The 24,670-nt window shown below is 52.6% G+C and overlaps 1 protein-coding gene across 3 annotated transcripts; it reads right to left on the bottom strand.

The window, feature by feature from the left end:
- Positions 1 to 1,806: 1,806 nt before the first annotated feature.
- Positions 1,807 to 24,589, bottom strand: DEAF1 (DEAF1 transcription factor). Of its 3 annotated transcripts, none has more exons than XM_061450934.1 (13): positions 24,248 to 24,589; positions 22,852 to 22,949; positions 22,330 to 22,459; positions 20,947 to 21,093; positions 19,755 to 19,894; positions 19,066 to 19,131; positions 18,046 to 18,172; positions 16,247 to 16,375; positions 14,935 to 15,063; positions 10,777 to 11,027; positions 4,559 to 4,621; positions 3,676 to 3,765; positions 1,807 to 1,953 (listed from the first exon to the last, which is right to left on the bottom strand). In XM_061450934.1, exons 1-13 carry the CDS (start codon positions 24,504 to 24,506, stop codon positions 1,855 to 1,857), a joined length of 1,728 nt encoding a protein of 575 aa, XP_061306918.1. In that variant the 5' UTR covers positions 24,507 to 24,589; the 3' UTR covers positions 1,807 to 1,854. The 3 variants fall into 3 exon arrangements, with proteins under 3 accessions (XP_061306918.1, XP_061306917.1, XP_061306919.1); XM_061450933.1 differs by having other exon boundaries at positions 4,559 to 4,624; positions 24,248 to 24,588; XM_061450935.1 differs by lacking the exons at positions 20,947 to 21,093; positions 22,330 to 22,459; positions 22,852 to 22,949; positions 24,248 to 24,589 and adding an exon at positions 20,124 to 20,406 and having other exon boundaries at positions 4,559 to 4,624.
- Positions 24,590 to 24,670: the final 81 nt, after the last annotated feature.

The raw sequence follows: 24,670 nt of genomic DNA, 5'->3' as shown, positions 1-24,670 counted from the left end.
TACCAAACGGGAGTGAATAACCCACAGGAGAAGTGACTCCTGACAGCCATGAGGCTAAACCCCACTGCCCCAGCAGCGTGTGGGGCTCCTCCAGCCAGGGCACAATCCTCAACCACGAGTGACGGTGCCCGGTTTGCCTGAACTACTAAAGCAGCACATTAATAATGAATGGACTTTATTGCAGGTAACAAAGGAAATCACTTCCCAGTGCTCACCACAGCTGGAATCAGCCCGGACAGGACCAGGGTTAATGCCCAGAGGGTTCGCTCTGGTGAGGATGTGTCTCCAGCTGAGCATCACTGCTGCCACTCTGCCTTCAACAGTGACGCAGAACCACCGGCACGTGGCTGCTTTCACCTCCCTTTATTTCACCACGCGTTCTTTTGCACTTGAGCCCAAGGGCAGAAACCCCAACATGTTCCATGTTTGGCCAGCCCAGAGGGAGCACAGGAAAACACCCAACCCGAAGTCAGTCCTGCTGCACGCTGAGAACGCGTACCGAGCTTCGCAAGGCAGTTGAATAACCCAAAGGCAGGCTCTTTTGGCTCTTCAGACCAGAGGTAGGAGGCACAGGGAGAAGGGGGCAGCAGCAGGTCCCACGGCAGCGCCTGCCGCAGGCTCAGCTCAGCACGGGTGGGTGATGAGGAGGTGGCTGCTGGCCCTGCGGTGGAGGTGCCCCTGGGGGAAGCCGAAGCTCCCAGCACTGGAGGAGTTCACAGGTTCTGTTTCACTCGAAGTCCTGAAGGAGGCTCAGGAGGAGGCAAACGAGATCCAAAAGTCTTTAAAAAGCCAGCTCTGCCCGTGGGCAGGGTGCAGGTGGTGGAGGACCCAGCCAGTGGGTGCAGATGACACCAGCCAGTGGGTGCAGATGACACCAGTCAGGGGGTGCAGATGACACCAGTCAGGGGGTGCAGATGACACCAGTCAGGGGGTGCAGATGACACCAGTCAGTGGGTGCAGATGACACCAGTCAGTGGGTGCAGATGACACCAGTCAGGGGGTGCAGATGGCACCAGTCAGTGGGTGCAGATGACACCAGTCAGTGGGTGCGGAGGACCCAGTCAGGGGGTGCAGATGACACCAGTCAGTGGGTGCGGAGGACCCAGTCAGGGGGTGCAGATGACACCAGTCAGTGGGTGCAGATGACACCAGTCAGTGGGTGCAGATGACACCAGTCAGGGGGTGCAGAGGACCCAGTCAGTGGATGCAGATGACACCAGTCAGTGGGTGCAGATGACACCAGTCAGTGGGTGCGGAGGACCCAGTCAGTGGGTGCAGATGACACCAGTCAGTGGGTGCAGATGACACCAGTCAGTGGGTGCGGAGGACCCCGTCAGTGGGTGCAGATGACACCAGTCAGTGGGTGCAGATGGCACCAGTCAGTGGGTGCAGATGGCACCAGTCAGTGGGTGCAGATGACACCAGTCAGGGGGTGCAGATGACACCAGTCAGGGGGTGCAGATGACACCAGTCAGTGGGTGCGGAGGACCCAGTCAGGGGGTGCAGATGACACCAGTCAGGGGGTGCAGATGACACCAGTCAGGGGGTGCGGAGGACCCAGTCAGTGGGTGCAGACGACACCAGTCAGTGGGTGCAGACGGCACCAGTCAGTGGGTGCAGACGGCACCAGTCAGTGGGTGCAGATGACACCAGTCAGTGGGTGCAGATGACACCAGTCAGGGGGTGCAGATGACACCAGTCAGGGGGTGCGGAGGACCCCGTCAGTGGGTGCAGATGACACCAGTCAGTGGGTGCAAATGACACCAGTCAGTGGGTGCGGAGGACCCAGTCAGTGGGTGCGGAGGACCCAGTCAGTGGGTGGCCGATCCAGTGGCCATGCCGAGGTAGCTCTGCTCACACACTGACTTTCTCCATCACGCTGTCTGTGACGTGCACGTCCTCAGCCTGCACTGCAGCTGCCTGCCCGCAGATGTGCTGGTGGTCCTTCCAGTCCTGCACGGGGAGAGATGGGAAAGGGCTGAGCAGAATGGACCCCTGGGAAGGAGGAAGCTGTGCTGGGACCCCCCTGGGATCCATTGGAGCAGCTCTTTCTCCAGCACTGCAAGGCTCCAGTGCTCAGCCCGACAGGACCAACAACGGGCAGGAAAGGGGCCGCGTGCTGGGTCAGTATTATAGAATCATAGAACAGTCAGGGTTGGAAAGGAGCTTAAGATCATCCAGTTCCAACCCCCTGCCATGGGCAGGGACACCTCACACTAAACCATGGCACCCAAGGCTCTGTCCAACCTGGCCTTGAACACTGCCAGGGATGGAGCATTCACAATCTCCCTGGGCAACCCATTCCAGTGCCTCAGCACCCTCACAGGAAAGAATTTCCTCCTTAGATCCAATCTAAACTTCCCCTGTTTCAGTTTGAACCCGTTACCCCTTGTCCTGTCACTGCAGTCCCTAATGAAGAGTCCCTCCCCAGCATCCCTATAGGCCCCCTTCAGACACTGGAAGCTGCTCTGAGGTCTCCCCGCAGCCTTCTCTTCTCCAGGCTGAACAGCCCCAACTTCCTCAGCCTGTCTTCATACAGGAGGTGCTCCAGCCCCTGAGCATCCTCGTGGCCTCCTCTGGACTTGTTCCAACAGTTCCATGTCCTTTTTATGTTGAGGACCCCAGAACTGCACACAATGCTCCAGGTGAGGTCTCAGGAGAGCAGAGCAGAGGGGCAGGATCACCTCCTTGGACCTGCTGGTCACGCTGCTTTGGATGCAGCCCAGGACACGGTTGGTTTCTGGGCTGTGAGCGCACGCTGAAGCCGGCTCATGTTCATTTTCTCATCAACCAACACCCCCAAGTCCTTCTCCTTGGGCTGCTCTGAATCTCATCTCTGCCCAACCTGTAGCTGGGCCTGGGATTGCTCCGACCCAGGTGTAGGACCTTGCACTTGGCATGGTTAAACCTCATGAGGTTGGCATCAGCCCAGCTCATAAGCGTGTCGAGGTCCCTCTGGATGGCATTCCTTCCCTCCAGGGTATCAACCGAACCACACAGCTTGGGGTCATTGGCAAACTTGCTGAGGGCGCACTCAACCCCACTGTCCATGCCAGCGATGAAGATGTGCAACAAGACCGGTCCCAACCCCGATCCCTGAGGGACCCCACTCGCACTGGAGGTGGAACGTTGGCTTCTCAACCCGAACACTCATCTAGGGCATCCCCATCAGCTCACAGAGAACTCACTAGAACAGAGCCAGAACCGGACTTAAACCCTCAAGGACAGCTCTGGAGCAGCCGGTGCCCTGTGGGACCGCACCACACGTTGGCCTTAGCTCAGCCCCAGCAATGGAGAGGAATGGAACAACTTCCAGAACCGCCTTCAGCTTTTAGGCTGAACCAGGAAAACCCCCTCTGCTTGCTGAGCCCACACCAGGGCTCACAAACCTGGGGGGGGGGGGAGCCTCTTGGGACCGGTCACTGAGGAGCACCTCGAACCCTCCCACCCTCCTGCAGCACCCAGCACCAGCAGCGGCTTGGGCAGACGTCCCCTGGGAAGTGAGAAGCTGGTTTTCAGACCAGGGTTAGACCAAAGGTTTTAGACACCACTGAGAAGCTGCATGCAAGCCTGTGCTTTGCTGCCCACGTGGCACAGCCTGTGCCAGGGCCCGGCAGAGCCCTGGCTGTCCCCAGTGCCACACACTCTGCAAGAGCTCCCCCCCGAGGCTCTCACCTTCCGCTGGCAGTACGTGGAGCAGTAGTTGACTTTGTGGCACCCTGTGCACTCGTTCGTCGCCTCCCGGCCGCAGTTGACACAGGATTGCTGTGAACAGGCAGCAAAGCGACCACGTCAGCAGAGGACAACACCAAAGAGGGTCCCCAAAGCTCTGAGCTCAGCTCAAACGTGAGGTTTTAGAGGTTTGGTTTCAGAGAGGCTCCGAGGCAGGACAAGGGGAGCAGGAATGAGGATGGGGCCCTTCGGTTTAATCGTGTTTAGGGAGGAGGAAGGGATGTGCTCCTGTGTGTCCCTGCACCAGGCAGCAGCACTGCCCCATAAACTGTGTCCCACCAGGGAGACAGGAGATGGAGGAGTAAAACTAAGCAAGCTGTAACAGGAGCAGGGACTTGAAGTGAGGCGAGACAAGATACATGGAGAAAAATCCCCAGCCGCTTTCTAAAGGCTGTGTTTGTGTCTATGGCTTTCATCTGTATCAGTGACAGCAATTAACATAACCTGGGTGTTGGGTGGAAACATCACTGAGCTACCACAGGAAAGAACACTTCAGAGAGGACTCTGCTTCCAGCTCATTAAATCCTGACACATCATTAGCACGTTGGAGCCTGGGACAGGCTGTCAAAGCAGCGCCCCTGTCTTTAGTTCCAGCAGCTCCTTCTCTCCTCGGAGCACTCCCAACCTCCCAAGCAGTGCCCTGATCAGCACCGAGCTCCTCACACCTCACTGAGGTACCTGCCCTTCATGGTGCAGGTACACATGGTGCACATTCACTGCACTGAGCGGTGCTGGTGCTCCCGGCGTGCAGCCGGGATTCGGGCCAGCACAAAGGGCCTGATGGACCACGACAAAGAGCAGAAGACCCAGGACACCCCCAGCTCACCTTGATGATGATTTCTGTCTTCCCATCCACATCTTCTGATTGTTGGAATAACTGGTTCTGGTACTGCTGCAAGGGAAAAGCCACCAAATCTGTCCCTGCGGCCAGGGCATGACGTGAAGGGTCCTGGCACTGAGCTTGCTTCTATCGCACCCCAAATTGCAGTTGCAAGAGGACAGAGGGGAACCTCATCCCCTTCTAAGAGAGGGAGACTGTGAGCTTGTGGAGCCAGACCAAGCAGCCTGAGGTGGCAACCTGCCATTCAGTACAGCCCTCACTCAACCCCACTCCACCCAGCCAGGCCTCCTTCCTAAAACCAGGGGCTTCATTGCCACAAGGGAACTGCACCAACCACAACCTAAGAAGGTAGCACAGGGAACAGGAGGCAAATGCCAAGGTAGGAGCGCCAGGAGCCATCTTCAGGAGCCAAAGTCTGGGTCAAGGCCAGGGATCCTGAGTCTGGAGGGATGGCACAGCCCAGAGAACGGGTGAGGGGAAGAAAACCAGACAAAACACCCCCAAGACTTCAGGAGCAGCATCAGCCACAGCCATCATTCCTCCTTCCAAGAGGAGCAGAAAAGGGCTTTCCAACAGGTCTGGAATCAAGCAGTGCCCTGGGGGCGACACTTGGGGTGTGCAGCAGCTTCAAAGCAGCTCCACAGCAGCCCATTGCCCTGCTCTGCTCAGCACGGCCGAGACAGGAGCCCTGAACCAGAGGAATCCAAACCCGATCCCCACTGGATTATCCGCTGACCCCGACTTACACTTATTGGGAACAGCTGCAAAGTACCTAAAAAGCCAAACCCCACCTTCAGGCAAAGCAGGCTGAGTGAGTGCGACCCACACATAAGGAGATTAAGGGCTTAGCTGGCAGGTGTCTCTGTGAGCCTGCATCCCAGCAGTTATCCTCCTGTGGGATCACTAAACCACCGCATCACCAGGACACAAGCTCGAACGAGAACATTCCAGGCAGATGGAGGTGGTGGTGACAGGGAAACCAGAGCTGTGAGCAAGCCATAAGCGTTCCTTTAAGGCAGGGAAGGAATGCACTGGGCAGCCTGAGGTGAACCCATCCTGCTGTGTGCCGGGAAGAGCAAGGCCTTGCTTCCTGGGAGAACCATTCCCATCAGCGAGCCCAGGCTGTGCAGAGCCAGGACTCGAAGCCTCCTCTGCCACCAGCACGCAGCAGAGAGCCAAGGCTGGCGTCAGGCGAGGCTGGAACGAGCCTCCCGCTGCCCAGTGACACAAGTGACCCGTGCGAAGGGCACTGGAAAACCTCACGGGTCCTGAGCACCCGCGTAGTGAAGAGGTGGAAACGCAGACGCTGCAGCGGCCGAGCGGGCGCTTCAACCCAGCTGGATGCTGCACACAGAGCCCCAGGGCAGGGGCAGTGCCAGGATGGATGTGCTCAGTCCCGTTCTCATCAAGGGCTGCAGCTCCGGAACTGAAACCCTTTCCACCACCGGACTCCACAGGTGTGGCCAGTGCTGATGTCCAGGGACATTGGCAATGGGAAAGCCACTGGGAGGAAGCCCGGCCACCTCTGTCTCTGTTTGAGCTGCACCAGAGCCTCCACCCCTCAGCTCTGAGCCCTGAAACCTGCTGATGGAAACCACACATTGAACCCCCTTCTGCCTCCTTACCTACCCCCATAGGCTACAGCGTGAGCAATTCAGGCCATGCAGAAACTATGGAGACAGAAAAGGTGTGATAGGAGAGAGGCTCAAACCAGACACATCCACATCTCCCACAGAACAGCTCCAGAAAACCAGCAGCCTCCAACTCTCAACTGTTTCCCCTGCTCCTCTGCACACACCAGTGTTCAGTGCTCACTGGAGCTGCACTGCCTACTGGCCAGCCCTTTTGAGGTTAATGTCCTACTCCCTCACCCCAAACTGTTTTAATCTTTCTAAGGCAGAGCCCAGCGGGCCCAGCTGGTGGCTGCTTTAAGCTCCCAGCCTGTTTTCAGAGGGGCTGTGCTCTGAAGGCATCGCTGCACCGCACAGGAGCTGCTTTAATTCAAACACTCGTCACATCCCAGCATCAATTCGTTTAAACTTAGACAGAAAACCCCAGTATCACATTTCCTGAACAGCCTCATCACCTCCCTGCACTGAACCGGGGCAGTCTGCGTGCTCTCCCCCTCCTGATCTGATAGGAACAGTGGCTTCATGCACACTCCAACAAATGGACCCACAGACCCCAGTGTAAAGCTCTGCCTCTAACCCATCCCTTGGGGCCAGCTCCTCTCTCCTGCAGGAGACCTGGAGCCTTTCCTGCCCCAGTCACTCTCTCCCTAAAGGTTTTTCCCTGCATCACTAAGGCCAGCACACCCAACACTTAGAAAGTAAGCAGGGGATCACATACACTCAGTCACACCTACCAGCGGGCAGCGGCAGCAGCCTGACGATGCTCTGATGGAGCAGCTGTATCTCCTGAGCCCACACCAACAGGGCTGATGGTCTGCTTCTCCTTCCAAATGCCATTGCCTCAGACTTGGAAGTAACCTTATTGTAACTCACACCTGGTGTCTGCCCACACAAAGCCGTGCTCAGGCTGAGCAGCGCTGCGCAGGCGCCTGTTTCCGCATGGAAAGCACCAGGCTTGTGGCCACCACCATCATAGGATCATAGAACAGCCAGGGTTGGGAAGGACCTTAAGATCATCCAGTTCCAACCCCCTGCCATGGGCAGGGACACCTCACACTAAACCATGGCACCCAAGGCTCTGTCCAACCTGGCCTTGAGCACTGCCAGGGATGGGGCAGCCACAGCTTCTCTGGGCACCCTGTGCCAGCGCCTCAGCACCCTCCCAGGGAAGAGCTTCTGCCTAAGAGCTCAGCTCAGTCTCCCCTTGGGCAGGTTCAAGCCATTCCCCTTGGCCTGTCCCTACAGGCCCCTGTCCCAAGCCCCTCTCCAGCTTTCCTGCAGCCCCTTCAGGCACTGGAGCTGCTCTCAGGTCTCCCCTTCAGGAGCCTTCTCTTGTCCAGGCTGCCCCAGCCCAGCTCTCTCAGCCTGGCTCCAAAGCAGAGCTGCTCCAGATACATCTTGTAGCTGTCCATATCCCTCCGTCATGCCCACTCCCATCCTTATCTGTGCAGTCAAAGAGAAGACATGACTGCTTCGTTCTGGTCCCACTTGCTAATGACAGCACTGTTCAAAGGAAGCTCAGGATTACATTATTCCCCTTGTTGGTATCATTTTGAAGGTGGAAATGCCAACATCAGAGAGGAGTCGTGGCAGGAAGGGGAGCTGCTCAATGCAGCAAGTGAAAACCATGAAAAATCCTAAGTGCAGCACGAAGATCAAAAGCCCTTGAGCTCTGCATCCTCAAGGGCTGAGATGCTGAACCCCAGAGTGCTCTGCACCACTGTGAAAACTAAAGATACACATTAGTTCTGGCCATGGCAGGGACGTCTGCGCATCCAGCTGGGAAGCAGCCTGCTCCTAACAGATTCCTTTAATCCTGCTATGTATTGTCACTCTTCCAGGAAGAGCTGACTTGCAGTAGCAGCTCCATTACAATTTAATCTGTTGGACAGAGCTCCACAGCTCTGATCCATTGGCACAACCTTTCACTGCCTCACACCAGGAACATGCTGCTGGATGGAACCCTGCAAGGTCTCCTGCACAGGGGCAGGGGAGAAGGCTCCCACCATCCATTAACCCTTGGCAGTTCTGTCAGCAGAACAAACACAAAGTGGATGAATCACAGAGCCATGGAAGCAGCCAGGTTGGAAAAGCCCTTTAAGCTCATCCAGTCCAACCATTCCCAGCACTGCCAAGGCCACCACTGCCCCATGGCACTGAGGCCTCCTCTCCATGGTGTGTGAGCACCTTCAGAGCCGGTGCCTGCAGCCCTGCCCTGGGCAGCCTGTTCCAATGCCTGAGCACCCTCTGGGGCAGGAATTGTTCCTCAGCTCCATCTAAACCTGCCCTGGTGCAGCTTGAGGCCGTTTCCTCTTGTCCCATCCCTTGTTCCTTGGGAGCAGAGCCCAGCCCCTCCAGGCTCCATCCGTCTGTAGGCAGCCATCAGGTCCCCCCTGAGCCTTCTCTTCTCCAGGTCCCTCAGCCCTTCCCCATCACACCTTTGTGTGAAACTGGTCTGGCAAAAATCAGTAACAACCAAGGCAGGAGGACAACAGAATTATAGAACAGTCAGGGTTGGGAAGGACCTTAAGATCATCCAGTTCCAACCCCCTGCCATGGGCAGGGACACCTCACACTAAACCATGGCACCCAAGGCTCTGTCCAACCTGGCCTTGAACACTGCCAGGGATGGAGCATTCACAACCTCCCTGGGCAACCCATTCCAGTGCCTCAGCACCCTCACAGGAAAGAATTTCCTCCTTAGATCCAATCTAAACTTCCCCTGTTTCAGTTTGAACCCGTTACCCCTTGTCCTGTCACTACAGTCCCTAATGAAGAGTCCCTCCCCAGCATCCTCCCTCTCATACACCCTCAATGCCAGAAGAATCACTTTGACCACACACATAGAGTGGGAAAGAGCCCTGAGTTATAAATCAGGGTGAGATTGGAAAAGCACCTCTGACCACCACAGAAGCAGACAGCCAATTCCTTGATATTTATTGCAATCCCTCCCACTGCCAGCCCTGTACCCACAAACCCAGCTCTTCCCAAACACGGAATTCATCAGGAGGACTTCAGCAACAGCTGCTTGTGATACGGCCCAGAGGGTTCCAGAAGCCTGCACACAACCCCAAGCCTGAGAATTGTTATTGGGTATGAAAATAATGCCACCACGAGTGAGTGCTTTTACCAGTACACACAACTGTTGAGGTCCCCCTGACACACACAGGGAAAGGGGCTTCCTCTGGCACCAAGCACGTGCTCACCCCTGCCTGCTGAAGTCAGCACTTTAATCCACACATGGCAGTGATTTTAACTCCCAGTCCTGGGGCCAGAAGGACCTAGATGTCCACTGAAGTGAGCTGGATTTGGATCAGAGGCTGGGGGGTGGACTCTAAACAACTGTTCCAGAACCCACTGCAGGGATAAACGAGGGAAGACACAAATAAACTGGGCCAAGAGCAGAAGATAAACCAAGTCAGATGTCCATCTCTAAACGTCCAAGCTTCCAATTTTCCAGCATCCCACACTCTACAGGGCTCTCCAGCAGCAGACAGCCCCTACCTGGACAGCAGCAGGACACCCGTCCTGCCCAGGCAGGAGGCAGGGAAGGATCTCCAGGTATCACACACCTGCACATCAAGGACGCAGTGTACAGGAGAGTTTAGCAGAGCCAGCGTGGCAAAGCACATCAAAAGACACTGCAAGGACAGTCCCAGGGGTTCTCAGCCTCCCCACACAGGGCTCTTGCTGCACACTCCTGCCTATGAAGTCAGTGGAAAGTGGTGTTAGCAATAACGCTGATGGCAATGGCAGGTAGTGCAGTGGTGCACAGGGAAGGGGTTCACCAGCTACTGACAATGACACCACTTTCCCAGGATGATGTTCCCACTTCCCTCAAGCCCACACCAGCAGCTGTGGACCTGTGGGAGAAGGGGAATATGGAGCCAGATTCCGAGTGCATGAGCCGGTGGTGAGAAGCATGAGGGTCCCTACCATGCATCAACTGAAGAGAAGAAAAGCAGGAGAACAGGGAATTCATTGCAGATAATCCCCTACAGAGGAGAGAAGGGCCACTGGGCACAAGCCAAAGCTCCTGTAATGCCAGCCAGCCTTGCAGTCTTCCCATGGGACTCATGGGACACGACCTCTGCCTGCACAATGCTCAGCAAGACACCTCTCAACGTCACTGCTCATCTGCTTCATAAACTCTGCAGCTTGTTCTTGTTATCCCTCTGCCTCTGGGGGCCACCAAAAGCCTCTCTGACAGCCCTGCTCACCGGCCATAAAGCAAGCAGCCACCCCGGCTGAACACTCCCCAGCTTTCCTACACCAGGATGCAGTGCCCACGTGCCCATGAGTTTATGGCGAGCCGATGGGACAGCTCAGGCCTTGTAACCCCCAAGACTTCGTGCAGCCTGCTACCCAGGGCTCCTGGAATCCTAGAGCACCCTGCTCCTTTCCCCACGACACAAATAACTTGCAGATTTCTCCTGATAAGCCACCCAGGATGAGTTTCTAAGGGCTGCCACTATGGCCACCCCCAGGGAAACTCAGCGAGGTGCCACCCTCCATCCCGCAGCCCAAACGATGCCCTTGGCCGAGCCACCTCACCCCCTCTGGTGTGGTTACCTCTTTCCTGTCCACGTCAGCTTGGATTTTGGCCTGTGTGACCGCAGCTTCCCGGAAGGAGGAGCTGGCCTGCTTGGCCTGCTCGATCAGGGTCTTCAGCTGCTGGGCCGTGTGCAGCAGGGAATTGACCATCTCCTCCAGGTAGAGCCAGCTCCGCTGCTCCGTCACCTCCAGGCCGTTCACCACCGAGGGGGATATGGCTTTGGTGGGAGTGGTGGGGGGCACTGCCAGGGCAGGGAGCGAGGTTAGCACTGAGGAAAGGAAGAACAAGAGGACACAGGGAATCGGGGCGTTTCATCCTGTAAAGTGGGGGGGGTGCTGGTTGTGTTTGGCTGCGACTCCCCTGCACCCGCTGAATTCTGACCTTAACCATAACCCTGAAGCAAGACTGGAGTAAAACCAACGCAGTTTTCCTCACCACAAAATCCCCTGTATTACAAACCTGCACTTTCCAAGCCATCCGCCATGAAGCCCTTTAAAATACCCTCAATAATTGTTATGTCTTTGGACCTCTTCATCCTGGATCCTACCCATAAAACAATGGCTGTAAAAATACAGGTACCACACTGAAAGACCTCACGTTTAGTAAAAGGTACTCACAGTTGTATGTGTCTGTTTCAGATACCTTGGGTACCTGACCACTAATGCTCACTGCAGCTCTGAGACCTCTCCTTGCCCAGTCCCAAAGGTGAGAGTGAACAAACACAGCCCAGGTGGAAGTTTTACCTTCAGACACTAACATCTCCTGACATGGGATTTACACTGCCTGTGTGGGGCAATATGCAAGAAGGAAATGTCCTGCCTACAGCCTTTTCCTCCAGAATGCTAACTACAACCCTTCACTCTTGTATGAGGTAGAGTGCTACAGGTAGGAAATGAAATCCATAGATTCATAGAATAGTTAGGGTTGGAAAGGACCTTAAGATCATCCAGTTCCAGCCCCTGCCTTGGGCAGGGACACCTCACACTAAACCATGGCACCCAAGGCTCTGTCCAACCTGGCCTTGAACACTGCCAGGGATGGAGCATTCACAACCTCCCTGGGCAACCCATTCCAGTGCCTCACCACCCTCACAGTGAAGAATTTCCTCCTTAGATCCAATCTAAACTTCCCCTGTTTCAGTTTGAACCCGTTACCCCTTGTCCTGTCACTGCAGTCCCTAATGAAGAGTCCCTCCCCAGCATCCCTATAGGCCCCCTTCAGATACTGGAAGCTGCTCTGAGGTCTCCATGAAGCTCCTCTTCTCCAGGCTGAACAGCCCCAGCTTTCTCAGCCTGTCTTCATACAGGAGGTGCTCCAGTCCCTGATCATCCTCGTGGCCTCCTCTGGACTTGTTCCAACAGTTCCATGTCCTTTTTATGTTGAGGACACCAGAACTGCACACAATGCTCCAGGTGAGCTCTCACGAGAGCAGAGCAGAGGGGCAGGATCACCTCCTTGGACCTGCTGGTCACGCTGCTTTGGATGCAGCCCAGGACACGGTTGGTTTCTGGGCTGTGAGCACACACTGAAGCCGGCTCATGTTCATTTTCTCATCAACCAGCACCCCCAAGTCCTTCTCCTTGGGCTGCTCTGAATCTCTTCTCTGCCCAACCTGTAGCTGGGCCTGGGACTGCTCTGACAAAAAGCACAGAAGCAAAATCCAAAAGCACAGGCGGCCAGTGATGCTCCCAAACACACCCCAAGGGACATTAAAAGAGGACCAAAAACCCCACCAACTCCTGAGTGCTGCAGCTTTTACTTTTTCACACCCTAACCACAACCTCAGCAGTAACTGCTCTTTGTAGGAAGCCACCAGAAGGAAGCTGAACTCCCATCCTGGTAATCAAGTCACACTTCCCTTGAACTTAATCTCCAGTCCCTCAGTTATTTGGGCCCTGGAGTTCTCCCTGTCCCAAAGCCTGTGTTAGAATGTCCTAGAAAACCAACAGTGTCTTAGCCTTAGAGCTGCAAATGCTTCAAAGAACCAACAGTTATTGTGCCCCTGAAACATCTCGTGCTCCCACCACCAGGCCTGCACTGGGAGAGCACGGTATGAGGAAAGGAAATCCAGATCCAGGAACCCAGCAGTACACAGTGTGAGCTCACCTCGGGCAGCACTTCCAGGATCAAATGTTACCCGGCTTTACCGGCCTGACTTTTCCACAACTGAACTCTAACTCTAGCCACCTGCCATGAAAAGAAGTCCAAGGCATTCACATCTACCGGCAGCTGACCTCTGAATTCCTCACTGAGTTGTTTCTTAGAAGGAAGAGGTCTAACTTTGTCAGCAATCTCCCACCACAGTCCCTGGGTGTCACTACAGATACTGGCTTTCCAACCCCACTCCTCTGTCTATGGCAGCTCCAAAGAGAAAGAGGGCAGAAACAAGCCCCAGACCTCTCTCACTGAAGGACAGGGACACAGGACAGCAACTGCAGAGCCCAGTTACAAACATACAACAGGAGACCTCCCTGCCGGGGAAAACCTTCTGGACTACACTTCAAATGGTACTTAAAATCCAACCATAAATACTGTCCTGAGCAGCCAGAGGCAAGCAGACCCTCCTGCACCAGGCTGCAGTGAGGGGAAGCATTTGCAGACCCACAAGACCTCCTGCAGGATGGAATATCTCCCAGGACAGTAACTACTTTAAGTGCATTAAACACTTTAATCCTTTCCATATCACACCTGGTGGTTCTCCATGCAAGCAGCAAAAGCTGAAAAGGATCCAGCACAGCTTCAGAGGAGAGGACAAACCTCAAACCCCAGAGAGTTGCAGGCCACCACGTGTTAGACGTGTGACAGCACTGCAGGGCCAGCACACAGGTGAAGGGACATTTGATGCTGAAGCCCTTAATTAAAATACTAATTTCAATCAGGTTGCACACGAATGGCACAGAACTATTTGCACTTAGATATGAGGAAGAGATAAGCTGGTCCTTTATCATCAATAGGTGTTTGCAGAAGGGCCTTTCCCACTGCTGCACTTCCAGTACAATATTAATCCCAACATGGCATTCGATAGCTTATCTAACAGGAATTCCTTCCGGTCCCCTGTTTTGGCAGAGGTGTATCAGGCAAGAGAAAGTGTTCACTGGTAGAAAAAAATCGATGTTTAATTAATAACATCAAGATCTGACTAAGACTTAAAACCAACAATGAGATTCCGCTCCGGACAGAGCAGGAATGTGCTGTGCTGCTCCGAGTAAGGAAATAAAAGGTCATGCAGAGGAGAGAACCCAGGCTTTGAACCAGAAAGACTTCAGACTGCACAACAGAATACGACACGTCGATGTGGTCTCTTCTTGATGTCTCAGAGAGCAGTAAGAGGGATCAAACCCAGCCTCTTACACTCCTCTGTGTCAGCGAGATCAGAAGTATCAAAGTAACTTCACAGAATCACAGAAATTAGAGAAGGAAAAGGCCTATAAATCACCTCATCACCAGGCAGTGGCTGAGTGCTCCCTGCTGCATCTGCTGCCCAGGCTTGGTGAAAACTAGAACACCCCAAGTTGGCAATTCCAGTTTCTCCAGCACTGTCTGCTTCAGTACATCAACACTCAGCATCGTGGTTCACTGAATTTAGCAGTCAGGTGTACCCATGGGAGGGCACAGCTTAGGGAATGTAATTACATTTGAAGAGGTATTTGATAATCAGTTTAACCCACCCATCAAAAACTGCAGGTGTGACGTGCATTAGTCAACTATTAAGGGATGGAAAAGTGACCCTGGGTGGGAGAACAGCAACCAGACCTGTCCAAAATCACCTCCAGCATCTGCAGTGGATTCACAGAGGTGTTAGAATGGTTGGAAAAGCTGCTGTGACATGATTTTAGAGAGGGTGGTCTCCTCAGGTCAAACCATAAAGACACGCTTAGCCACAGTGCCCAAGTGTGACAGAAGCTGTGGAGCCAAAGGCTTAGAAAGGGCAGGGGATGGCAAGGATGTGGGAAGCAGGATCCCAACAGCCTCCTCTGGTGGAAACCACATCAAAGGTCTCTAACACAATGAAAAACTTTGCAGAGAGCAGAAAATCTGCTTGTCCAAATCTTAATAACCTCATAAGCAAACCAGCAAAGTTTATTCTTCTCCCCTCAATCTTTACCTTTGCTGAGAAAGCAGATTAGAGAGCAAATTCAAGCAGTGCTGTCTCACACGAGGGACATAACACATACCAATTTTGGGATGAGATGTTGGCAACGCAGCTTCAGGAAAAGGTGAGATCTGGCAGTTGTCCTGGTAACTGGGATAGTGAGGCTCCGGGTGACTGACCCTGCACGGCTGCTGGACGTTGGTGTCCTGAACTGTGGAACAACACCACCACAGTGAATCCCTGAGCCACAGCCAACAGGCCCTCCCCATGCTTCTGCCACCCTGTTTTCTTTACAATGTATAAAAGTTCCTACACTCAACGCTAATTCCAAGGGTTGCAAATGAGAAACAGGAGCAAGATCAACCTTGTACTGACTTCATCTCGCCCTGCTTCCACTTTTACAGGCAAAGGTTACTGCTGCTTCCCTCCTTCACCCCCAGGTAGTTACAGTAAGCACAGCACTCCAAACCACAGCTCTGGGAGCAGGACAGTTCCCTCAGCAGAGCTCACAGCCCCATCCATGAGTCAGACTGAAAGACCTGAAATATGTCATGTGTTTCTCTTTGGTTTGATTGATTCTGGCATTTGCCAGCATTTACCCAGACTCTTTCACTTGTTTCAAGCACCCAGCTAGGTACCTTTTTTTTATGGTAGTATTTTAGGACAAAGGAGGAGTGAAGGATTACAGAGATGACATAAAGCCCTAGAACTCAGCAGAGGTGAACATTAGCACCTGCGGCATCTGGGCAAACTCCTGACTTCTGTGCAACTGAGACGAGTTCAAGCTGCCCAAATCATTCTGAAGGAAGGCCAGTGGGTTATGAATATTCTCTCTGTAAACTACTGAGAAACAACTTTCTTCATGCAGCATTTAAAATGCTTCTTCCCATAGCAGTGAGCATCTAATCCTTTTTTCATAGAATCACAGAAAGGTTTGGGTTAGAAGGGACCTGAAAGCTCCTCCAGCTCCAACCCCTGCTGCGGGCAGGGACCCCTTCCACTGGAGCAGCTTGCTCCAAGCCCCTATGTCCAACCTGGCCTTGAGCACTGCCAGGGATGAGGCAGCCACAGCTTCTCTGGGCACCCTGTGCCAGCGCCTCAGCACCCTCACAGGGAAGAGCTTCTGCCTAAGAGCTCAGCTCAGTCTCCCCTTGGGCAGGTTCAAGCCATTCCCCTTGGCCTGTCCCTCCAGGCCCTTGTCCCAAGCCCCTCTCCAGGTTTCCTGCAGCCCCTTTAGGCACTGGAGCTGCTCTAAGGTCTCCCCTTCAGGAGCCTTCTCTTCTCCAGGCTGCCCCAGCCCAGCTCTCTCAGCCTGGCTCCAGAGCAGAGCTGCTCCAGCCTGTTTCCTCCCCATCACAGATGTTTAGCAGACGTACCTACACCCAAACTCTTACCAGTGGCTCCAGTGAAAACATCCCCCTGGGATGTGCTCTCTGAGATAATGGCTGTGGCCTCCACTGTTGATGTGCGATCGAAGGTCAGAGCTCCTGAGGTCGTGATCTGTCCAGAGGGAGTCACCGTGACTGGAAACAGCAGAAGCACTTTCATGATTCACAATCAGCACAGGGGCCTCGGTGGTTCAACTGCTCATATCCCTGTCCTGGATCATCCAGAGCCAGAGAACTCACAGAGCAAATGGCCTCTGGGAATCCAGTTGGGATCACACCAGAAAGCAGCTTCTGGTTGATTCTGAGTTATTACAGCTCTAGCAAGACTGGTTCCTACTACTTAAATCAACACAAAAACCTGTGGATTATAACTAATTCTACAACAGTTTGGTTAGCTGGGCAATTCTAGTGGTCTCTCTACACAGAGTGATGTCTTATGCTTGGCCAATGCAAGGAGCAAGTCTCAAAATCCTTTTGGATGAACATTCCCAAGAGGCTCCAAAAAGTTTAAAGCCCTTTTTAAACAGGAGTAGCTGATCTGGCACCACTAATCAGTAAGGGGCTGATTTGGGGCACTGATTCTGTGGCACAGTGCTCAGCCAGAGCATTATTATCTGCAAATAATGATTCATTTCAAGGCATTAAGGCTACAGATTCATAAAATATGAGCTATCATATAGGAAATATGGAATATGTGATATTAAGTATGTGGCTACTACCAAAACTCCCCTCTCTCAATGTCAGCATGAGCAAATGTGCAACCTCACAGCACCTCACATGAACACACCACCACAGATTTTGGGGTGATTACAACCAAAAAGACCCTATTTGGAGGAATAAAACCAAAAGCAACTCGAGAGAATCCCTGTTCAAGTCCCTCCCCACCACTGCTGGTAACGTATCTTACTGTTGGCTGGGTATTTTGGCATTTCTGCTGCTTCCCCCTCCCCTTACTTTGCAATTTTATCATCCAGATGCCTCTAGTGTGATGAGAGCAGGAGGACACACGGATGAGACTGGGAATGTGTGAGCTGGATGAGCTTGCAAATTAATTTGTGTCCTCACACAGGTGGTTTGATCAAACCCAGTGAGTAACAAAGTGTGTCCTGCACGTTGGAGAGGAATTTGCAGATAAAAGCATCGCCTTCTGCCTCCTTCATTAACGACTTTCAGGCTCTGGATTTCATTCCAGCTGCTTAGAGCCTACTTTTCTAGTTCAAGGAAGAGCACAAATCTTACTCCACAGCCGCACGCCCCCCCAAACCTCTCAAAGCCAAACCCCAATCTCAGGGGATGGAACAGGGATTCTTGGCAGAGCAATAGATGTCCAGGCTTCCCTACTCCACTTGCAGTCGAGATGTGGCAACACTGTGCTGGTTTCTGCAGTGAAATCAGCCAGACACTGAGTCAATAAAACTACCAAAGAAAAGGAAGTGGCAAAACAAAAGGCATTTCTCTCAGCTGGCCAGTTCCAAGGGGGCACTGATAGACATAAAATGTCTAGTGTGGCAATTCCTCATAGAATACTTCAGGCTGGAAAGGACCTTAAGATCATCCAGTTCCAACCCCCTGCCATGGGCAGAGACCCCTTCCACTAGAGCAGCTTGCTCCAAGGCCCTGTGTCCAACCTGGCCTTGAACACTGCCAGGGATGGGGCAGCCACAGCTTCTCTGGGCACCCTGTGCCAGCGCCTCAGCACCCTCCCAGGGAAGAGCTTCTGCCTTATCTCCAACTTGAACTTCCTCTGTTTTAGTTTGAACCCATCAAAAAGGGGAAACAGTTTTTACCAGGAGAAAAGAACCTACATGTAGTAGCAGCTGTGGCAGGCAGCAGAGTGATGTTTTTGGAGCAATCCTTCTTTGCTGGAGCTGCAGGCATTTCATTCTCTTTTTTCCTCCTTTTATATGGCACAAAGAGTCGAACAGGACCACTCTGGGCAAAACAAACCAAAGGAAGGAAAATGAAAGAGAAAGGAAAAGGAAAAGGCATTAGCTGAGGCAGCTCTTTGGAGACTTTGGCTTCACTTTCATCTTCCCAGATGCAGCTATGCTCACACAGTACGTATCCCCATGGAAGATGTGCAGCCTGCAACAAGTGATCAAAAAACTCAGATCCCCAAAGCAAAAGAACTTTGTGGGGAAAAAGAAGTCCCACTCAGCTCCCTCCAGCTGGCGAGGCCCAGATTCAGCCTCTTTCCTCTATTATTTAAGGAGTAGAACTGGGCAGATAATCAGCCACTGGTGGAAGACAAGAGACCTGGAGTGAGGAGGAGGCAGGAAGCTGTTAGCTTCAAGCCTAGGAAACAAGCAAATCATCCAGTTCATGGCAGAAAAGAAATGCAAACCACTGCTTCAGGTCCACCTGAAGACTGCAGCTTTCAGGACTTTAAACTCATTTTTGAAACAAAGAAACCAAAAACCAAACCCCAAACAGAAAAAAAAAACAACAAGTAGTTTAATATGAAAATATCATCCCACACAGAGTATTACATTGCATCCTTGTCAAAGCACCTTTTCCACCTCAAAGAATTGTGGAACATCACAGATAGTTTTGACAGCCCCGAAGGCTTTTCATATAAATACATTATTATTTAGAAAAGACAAAACAAGAAGAAAAAAGCATTAACTACTATCCAGTTGTAGCAAGGCTGTGGTGCAATGCTGCTACCAATTCCTCATCTCCTTTCTTTGGGAAGCATGGACGCAGCACACCCAAACACAGGACTTGTGAATGCTTTTAGGACATCATGACCTGCTCACAAACGGCTGTGGCAGCTTGAGGGATGAATTGGTTTGAAACTCATGGGTGTAAAGCCTACAGCTCACCAGAGTCATGTCGTCGCAGCAAGCAGCACAAGTACAAGAGGCAGCATGAGGATTTAAAATCCCATCCTGGAATGAGAAAATGCCTCAGTGTTAGAGTCACCAAACCCATAAGCATAGCTGTAACCTGCCAGCAACATGCAGACAGCTCCCAGAGAGACAACCCAGAGGCCCTAATCCATAACCGGCTCCCTCCAGCACACAGGAGCAGAGTGAAGTGAGAACAAGCAATTTTCAAATCACAAGGCACAAATGTGCCAATCTGAGACTGGAGAAAGCTTCTGCCCAAGCACAAATCGACTGCCAACCTAATGGCAACGTTGACTTCCCCATGAAGCTCCTCCCTGCAGGAAATAAATGACCCAAAGTAATACCCAATAAATGCTGCAAGCAATGAATATGTTTGTCAGGCAAACAGAATTAAGCAGATCAGGTTATTGAATTACAGTATTATGGGTGAGAGCTCACAACTCAATTTCTGTGCTCCAGCTCAAGGCTGGAGGAGACTGTAATCCCTTTTCAAGTATAGGATTTGCTCTGTGCTGCTTGAAAACCCACCCAGAAAACTCCCTCTGACATCTCTGATTCCCAACCAAAGCTGCCCCATGGCACCATCACATGTAACTGTAGCAGCACACACAGCTTGGGCTGCTCCACCTGCCCCTCCAGCAGGAGGGAGGAAGCAAACTTACGTGGATAAGGCACTGCAGTGGCCTCCCAGCATAGCGGATGCTCCTCTTCCAATCTTTGCTGCTGGCTCGTCCCGCCATAGCTTCAAACTCAGTAGGGCTGTACCAGTTGTCCCCTTGTTTAATGCACCTACCACGGCCTCCTGAAATAAAGCAGAGGAAAGACATTGTTAGTAAAGGTTAAGAACCATTTTGTCATTTTCCTAAAGAAGGAAATGCTGAACTTGCAGGACTAAACAGCAGTTCATCTCTGGCAATCACCAAATACACCCATCTGCTACTTCCCACCACTCCAGGGTAACCATGCCCATTTATTATCTTGGCTTCAGCAATGACTGTGCATGTTTAGAGAGCTCCATCTTCAGGCCTCACCAACACATCAAAAGGCTGGAAAAAATTCCTCATCCACAGGAAGGATAAGTCTTTCCTGCAAAAACACCAGAAACTGAAGCTCTTCCTTAATTTGCACTTCAATTTCTAATCCTTCTGGTGGGGAAGATAACACTGTCCATGAAGGAAGCGCTGTGCTGTGCTGTCAGGCTTGCTGACAGATTCTGCTGCTGTTGCTTCAGCTTTCCCACAGAGAGAAAAGAGAAGAGGAGGGGCTAAGGCAGCTAAGGAGTCCCACTAGGAGACAAGCTCTCTATTTTCCCTTCCAGCAGTCATTCTTTAGAGAAACATGGGTCTACTGAGGCAAAAAAGAATATGAGAGGAGTCAAGCTATCGCTGGGGAGACTCACTGCACAGCAGCTGGGATATTCACAGATTAAAGAGAAGTTAAAAAGCCTCTGAAGACAGAGCAAACCAGAAGAGAACAAGGGATGGGAAACTGTCTTCTCTTCCCTCAGGAAGAGCCCTGAAAAGTAACATAGAATCATGGAATAGTTAGGGTTGGAAAGGACCTTAAGATCATCCAGTTCCAACCCCCCCTGCCATGGGCAGGGACACCTCACACTAAACCATGGCACCCAAGGCCTCGTCCAACCTGGCCTTGAACACTGCCAGGGATGGAGCATTCACAACCTCCCTGGGCAACCCATTCCAGTGCCTCAGCACCCTCACAGGAAAGAATTTCCTCCTTAGATCCAATCTAAACTTCCCCTGTTTCAGTTTGAACCAGTAAACTTGACTAAAAGAAGAGAGCATCAAAGAGGAGCTGTCAGGCTCCCTCCTCACCCAAGAAGGTCACTGTTACCTGAGCCGAGTCTGTTCTTATAGAGGATGCCACTGATGTTCCGGCACCTCACTGGGAGCTCGTTCTCATACACGGATGGGTCCCAGTTGTACTTGGTTCCAGTTTTCTCTTGGACAGATGTCAGAGGGGTAGGAGAAGACTGAGGTCCTTTGGAAAAACAAAGGGAAAAGAGGTGACGGCAACTGAAAAGCCCATTGGATGCATCGTTACCCGCACAGTCTGGCCACAGCAAGTGTCAAGTGATTAACTGATGTGACTGACACCTCTCCACAGCCACGTGTTACATGGTGCACCACAAAAAATTCAGCTTCAGTGTTCTCAGTCATAGAATCCCAGCCTGGTTTGTGATGGAAGGGAGCTTAAAGCTCATCCAGCTCCAACCCCTGTCACTAGCAGGGACACCTTCCGCTAGAGCAGCTTGCTCCAAGCCCCTGTGTCCAACCTGCCCTTGAACACTGCCAGGGATGGGGCAGCCACAGCTTCTCTGGGCACCCTGTGCCAGCGCCTCAGCACCCTCCCAGGGAAGAGCTTCTGCCTAAGAGCTCAGCTCAGTCTCCCCTCTGGCAGGTTCAAGCCATTCCCCTTGGCCTGTCCCTCCAGGCGCTTGTCCCAAGCCCCTTTCCAGCTTTCCTGCAGTCCCTTTAGGCACTGGAGCTGCTCTAAGGTCTCCCTTCAGAAGCCTTCTCTTCTCCAGGCTGAACCAGCCCAGCTCAAAATGACTGAACAGAAAGCAAACTGCCTCTGAGGAAACACTTAAGAGCATGCTACAGGCTGAAATTGTAACCTGTAGCAGGGCTAAGCAGCTGCATGCCTCTTCCCCTTCCTAGAGGCCGAGCAGCAGCGCTGCGGGTTTGTTGTGCCATCTTGTGGCAAGAGGAAACAGCCGTCAGCAAAACCTTATGGATCCAGACATCTGCTGTTGTGACACTTACAACACCAGCAAGTGGCCTGCCTGGAGATAAAACTGTATTCAAGGACCCTTTAAAAAGAACCCATGTGCAGCACTAGAAGAACTTTAAAACCCAAGTGCATTATCTATATTAAACTGATCCATCTGCCTTTGGGTTGGGAGGGCTGCAGAAAGGCTTGTGACAGCCCAGCAGCAGGGTGAGACTTCCCAGGAAGCTTATTTGCAAGGGGCAGCGCAACTAATAAGAGAATTAAATCTATTTCTGACATGGAAATACAAAACAAACCATAAAAGTAACTCTTTTGCTCCCAGATAATACAAGAAGTACCATGCAAAGAGGGGACAAATGATCCTTATAAAGCAACTTTACATGATATTATGCACATAGTGGTTTTTACTCCTAGAAACACAACGGAAGTGGAGAAAAGTGAGCCCTCCAGGAGAATGCCAGTTAAAACCAGCCTGCCTTATACCTGGTGTGAGAGGCGTGGAGGGCCCCTTCAGCCCCGTGGTGTCCACAATGCTGCCGTCCGTGTGCACCACGATGAGAGTGGCTTTTTCGGGGTTCAGGCTGTCCCCAATCTGCAAGGCTGTTCTCCCAGACTGCAGAGGAAATAAAGAGTTGAGATCGATGGAGTTAAAAGACCAATGTGCTTTAATATACCCCCCCAATCCTCTCAAAGGTACCCTAAACCACTAATCGCTGTGGCAGTTATTAGGTTAGTTTGGGAGGTTTCTGCCGACCAGACTCAAAGGTTACACGTTGCAGGCTATCAGATCCATTGCAGAATGAGTATATGAGGGTGGAGAGGTGAAAATCACTTTCGTAAGTGATAAAGGAGAAAACTATGTCCCCCAGACAAGGGTTTTGTGGCTTAAAGCCTGTATCCTGCGATGAAAACACGCCTTTGGCCTTCCCACAGCTCAGACCTTCATTTACACTACGAGAGGAGGTGGGACCTGGCTCATGCCACCGCAGGAAAGGGCAGGCTTACCAGCACGTGTCCTGAAATGGAAGCTGCGTTGGCCACGGACGTGGTAAAAACATTGTCTGCAGAGGCCCCGACGCTGGCGACCGTCACCGTGGTGACTTCTGAAACGCAAAGAAGGCACCGCATTAACTTAGTGCTTGGGGCATGATTTATCATATATATCATAGGGCCTGGTATATACATCATATATATATCATAGGGCCTGATATAGATACCATATATATCATAGGGCCTGGTATATATATCATAGGGCCTGATATAGATACCATATATATCATAGGGCCTGATATAGATATCATATATATCATAGGGCCTGATATAGATAACATATATATCTTAAGGCCTGACATAGATAACATATATATCCTAAGGCCTGACATATATTATATATATCATAGGGCCTGATATAGATAACATATATATCATAAGGCCTGATATATATCATATATATCATAGGGCCTGATATAGATAACATATATATCCTAAGGCCTGATATATATCATATATATCATAGGGCCTGATATAGATAACATATATATCTTAAGGCCTGACATAGATAACATATATATCCTAAGGCCTGACATATATCATATATATCATAGGGCCTGATATAGATAACATATATATCCTAAGGCCTGATATATATCTATATATAGATAACATATATATCATAAGGCCTGATAATGAGCTAAACATCCATAAAGAGAGTCATGTTTCTTCCTTCCTTCCTATTCAAGGGCAGTCCTGGGGCTCGTGGCCCCTCGCAGGTGTTGTGAGCACACTCAGCTGGATTTTTACCAAGCTTTGGGTTGAACGTGCTTTAACCTCTGAGAGCATAAAAGCGGTTATCAGCATGGGACGAACTAAAGGGGAAACGAGCATTGCAGCCACACGGAAACCCCAACCCGAACTGTGATGCTGTTTATTAGAAGAGGGGTGTCTGGCAAGCACCAAGAGAACCGTACCAGTTTCTGGGGTGCCATTCCCTGCTCTTGGCCCAGTTAAGAACTGTCCAAACTTACACCCAGACGCTTCCGTTCCGTGCGGGGTGTTTGACTGCCGGGCTAAACCCGGCCGATCAGTGTCACACAGGGCTCACAGGGAGGGCACGGCCCTGCAGCTCGCAGGGAGACCGCGCTCAGGCGGGAGGGGCTCCGCCATCTCCGGTGCCCCACAGCCCCCCACGGCCCGGGGCGCTTTGTGAACGGGGCAGGGGCTCCAACCGCGGGGGCACAGCGCACCCTGCTCGTGTGACTGCGGGTGCTGCGGTGTGGGAGCGAGGAGCGGGGTCACTTCACGGAGGGCGCGGGCGCCTCGGGCACAGCCCGGCCCTGAGGTACGGGAGCGGGCGGGCGATGGGGCTGAGGGAGCTGCGCATGCGCGCTCCGCCCGCCCTGACCTGCGAAGGTGGCGGCGGCCTCGTCGGCGCTCGGCAGCGGCTCGGCTCCCATCTCGATGTGCTCGGGGTCCGCCGCCATCACCGTCACCGCCGTCACCTGCGCGGCCGCCTCTGACTGCGAGGCCGCCGCTTGCGGAGGCTGCGGAGGCTGCTCCTGCTGCCCGGGCCCTTCCGCAGCCGCCGCTACCGCGGCTGCCGCCGCCACAGCCGCCGCCTCCGCTAAGCCCAGCTGCTTCGCCGCCGAGTCGGCGTCCTCCATCCGAGGCGGGCGGCGGGAGCAGACCCCGGCCGGACGGGTCCCGGGGGCTGCTGAGGGTCCCGCGGGCGGGAGGGGGCCGTGAGGTGGGGAAGGGGGGGGCACGGGGGGACGGGACCGGTCCTCCGAGGTCACTCGAGCGCTTTTTAGCCGGGGGGCGGGGGGGG

This window comes from Pezoporus flaviventris, unplaced genomic scaffold, assembly GCF_033815535.1.
Source record: "Pezoporus flaviventris isolate CSIRO_AGI_PZ_B2104156 unplaced genomic scaffold, CSIRO_AGI_Pfla_v1 ptg000012l, whole genome shotgun sequence".
Classification (NCBI taxonomy): domain Eukaryota; kingdom Metazoa; phylum Chordata; class Aves; order Psittaciformes; family Psittacidae; genus Pezoporus; species Pezoporus flaviventris.
Note: the sequence above shows the minus strand (reverse complement) of the source record. Positions and strands in the feature narration are given on the sequence as shown.